Here is a 1939-nt window from a genome sequence, read left to right as displayed (position 1 = left end):
CGGGGCCCCGTGCGGAGCCGATTGGCTGTCGGAGGGGAGGCGGGGAGCTGCGGGGCGGTGGCTGGGCTGCAGCGGAGGGCGCGGAGCCCAGAGCGGGCGCGGCGAAGCATCCTTCGGGCACCGCGGCCCCCGTGCGGGCCGCTTCCCCCGCAGCACCCCGGCCTCCTATGGGCGGTGCCGGCGTCCCGGCCCCCATACGCCCGTCCCGCTCGGCGTTAGCATGGGCACGGTGCTCTCCCTGTCCCCCGCCGCCTCCTCGGGCAAGGGCGGCGGCGGCGGGGGGCTGCTGGCCGACAAGGCTCCGGGCAGGCTGCCGGGAAAGGGCGAGAGCCGGCTGAAGAGGCCCGGGGTGCTCATCTCGGCGCTCACCTGGAAGCGGCTGGTGGCCGCCTCGGCCAAGAAGAAGAAGAGCACCAAGAAGGTGACGCCGAAGCCCGGCGGAGGGCCCCCTCCCGGGACCCAGCCCGACCCGCTGGTGGTGCAGCGCAACCGCGAGAACTTGCGCAAATCGCTGGGAGGGCCGTCCGAAGGAGCCAAGCAGGGCCCGCTGGCCGTGCCGGTGCCCACCGTGCCCTCGGCGCCCCAGGAGCTGCACCCCGGCTCCGGTGGGGGAAAACCGCCGCCGCCCCCCGGTAGCCGCGCCCCGGGCTCGCCGCGCCGCGTGGTCGTGCAGGCGTCCACCGGAGAGCTGCTGCGCTGCCTGGGGGACTTCGTGTGCCGCCGCTGCTACCGCCTGAAGGAGCTGAGCCCCGGCGAGCTCATCTCCTGGTTCCGCAGCGTGGACCGCTCTCTGCTGCTGCAGGGCTGGCAGGACCAGGGCTTCATCACCCCGGCCAACCTGGTGTTCGTGTACCTGCTGTGCCGGGAGGCTCTGCGGGGAGAAGACATCGGGAGCCAGGCCGAGCTGCAGGCCGCCTTCCTCACCTGCCTCTATCTCGCCTACTCCTACATGGGCAACGAGATCTCCTACCCGCTGAAGCCCTTCCTGGTGGAGGGCGACAAGGGCCGCTTCTGGGAGCGCTGCCTGGGCATCATCCAGCGCCTGAGCGCCAAGATGCTGCGAATCAACGCGGACCCGCACTACTTCACGCAACTCTTCCAGGACCTCAAGAGCGAGGGCGAGGGCGGAGACGGGTCCAAGCACTGGACGATCAGCCTGGACCGCTAGGGAGGTACCGGGCCCCCGGGGACGGAAGGGGCCGCGCACCGAGGGGCGGGGGAGGCGAAGGACTGCTGGATCCCCCCCAACCCCAATCTTCCTCGCCTAACCCGCTCCGCGGAGACGCTGCCTGGACCCTCCCCGCTCCGGATCCGGCCGCTTCCCCACCCTCCCCCCTTCTGCCCTCCGGGACACCAAGACGGCGGCGAAGACCGGGGGGAGGGGGTTGGCCTTCCGCCTGCACGACGGGGGGGGGGGGGAAGGGGGAGAAAGGGGCTGCCGAGGTGCGGAGGCTCTTGGATATGTTTTCTTTAGGGAAAAAAGGAAAGAAACACAAAACAAAAACAACAACAACAACGCCCGGAAGGGAGGAGGGCGTGGGGGCTGCGGAGCCGCTGCGTGTCCCCGCGCTTCCCCCTCAGCCGCGAGCAGCGCGCGGCCCCGCGCTGCCGGAGCTGTTCGTGGTGCTGAATCCGCCGCCGAGGCAGAGCCGAGCAGACAAAGGGCGGCGGGGAAGGAGGGGGCGGGTTGGGGGTGGGGGGGGTCGCGAGCCTTTGTGTCAACGGCGCTGTTCGCTGCCCGGTTATGGGGGCGAGGGGGGGGGGGGTTCTCCAAGGGAATGGGAGTCCCCCGGGTGTGGTGGGCCCTTCAGTTCAGGGTGGCCACCTGCTCGTCCCTTTGTTTGAGCGGCTGGGAGGGGACGCTTCCCGCTCCCTTCCCCCCAACTCCCCAACGTGTAGCCCCCTAAGAAGGGCAACTGTGGGGTGAGCAGCGTTCCCC

At 71.0% G+C, this 1939-nt stretch overlaps 1 protein-coding gene across 1 annotated transcript; it reads left to right on the top strand.

The window, feature by feature from the left end:
- The first annotated feature begins 220 nt into the window (after positions 1-220).
- On the top strand, positions 221-1397 carry CDK5R2 (cyclin dependent kinase 5 regulatory subunit 2). The gene has a single exon (XM_042890603.1). The coding sequence runs from the start codon at positions 221-223 to the stop codon at positions 1166-1168; it is 948 nt and encodes a 315-aa protein (XP_042746537.1). The 3' UTR covers positions 1169-1397.
- The last annotated feature ends 542 nt before the right edge of the window (positions 1398-1939 follow it).

This window comes from Lagopus leucura, unplaced genomic scaffold, assembly GCF_019238085.1.
Source record: "Lagopus leucura isolate 7727_CA_CO unplaced genomic scaffold, USGS_WTPT01 Super-Scaffold_100266, whole genome shotgun sequence".
Classification (NCBI taxonomy): domain Eukaryota; kingdom Metazoa; phylum Chordata; class Aves; order Galliformes; family Phasianidae; genus Lagopus; species Lagopus leucura.
The sequence above is the reverse complement of the archived record's forward strand: the minus strand, read 5'-3'. Positions and strand labels throughout refer to the sequence as shown.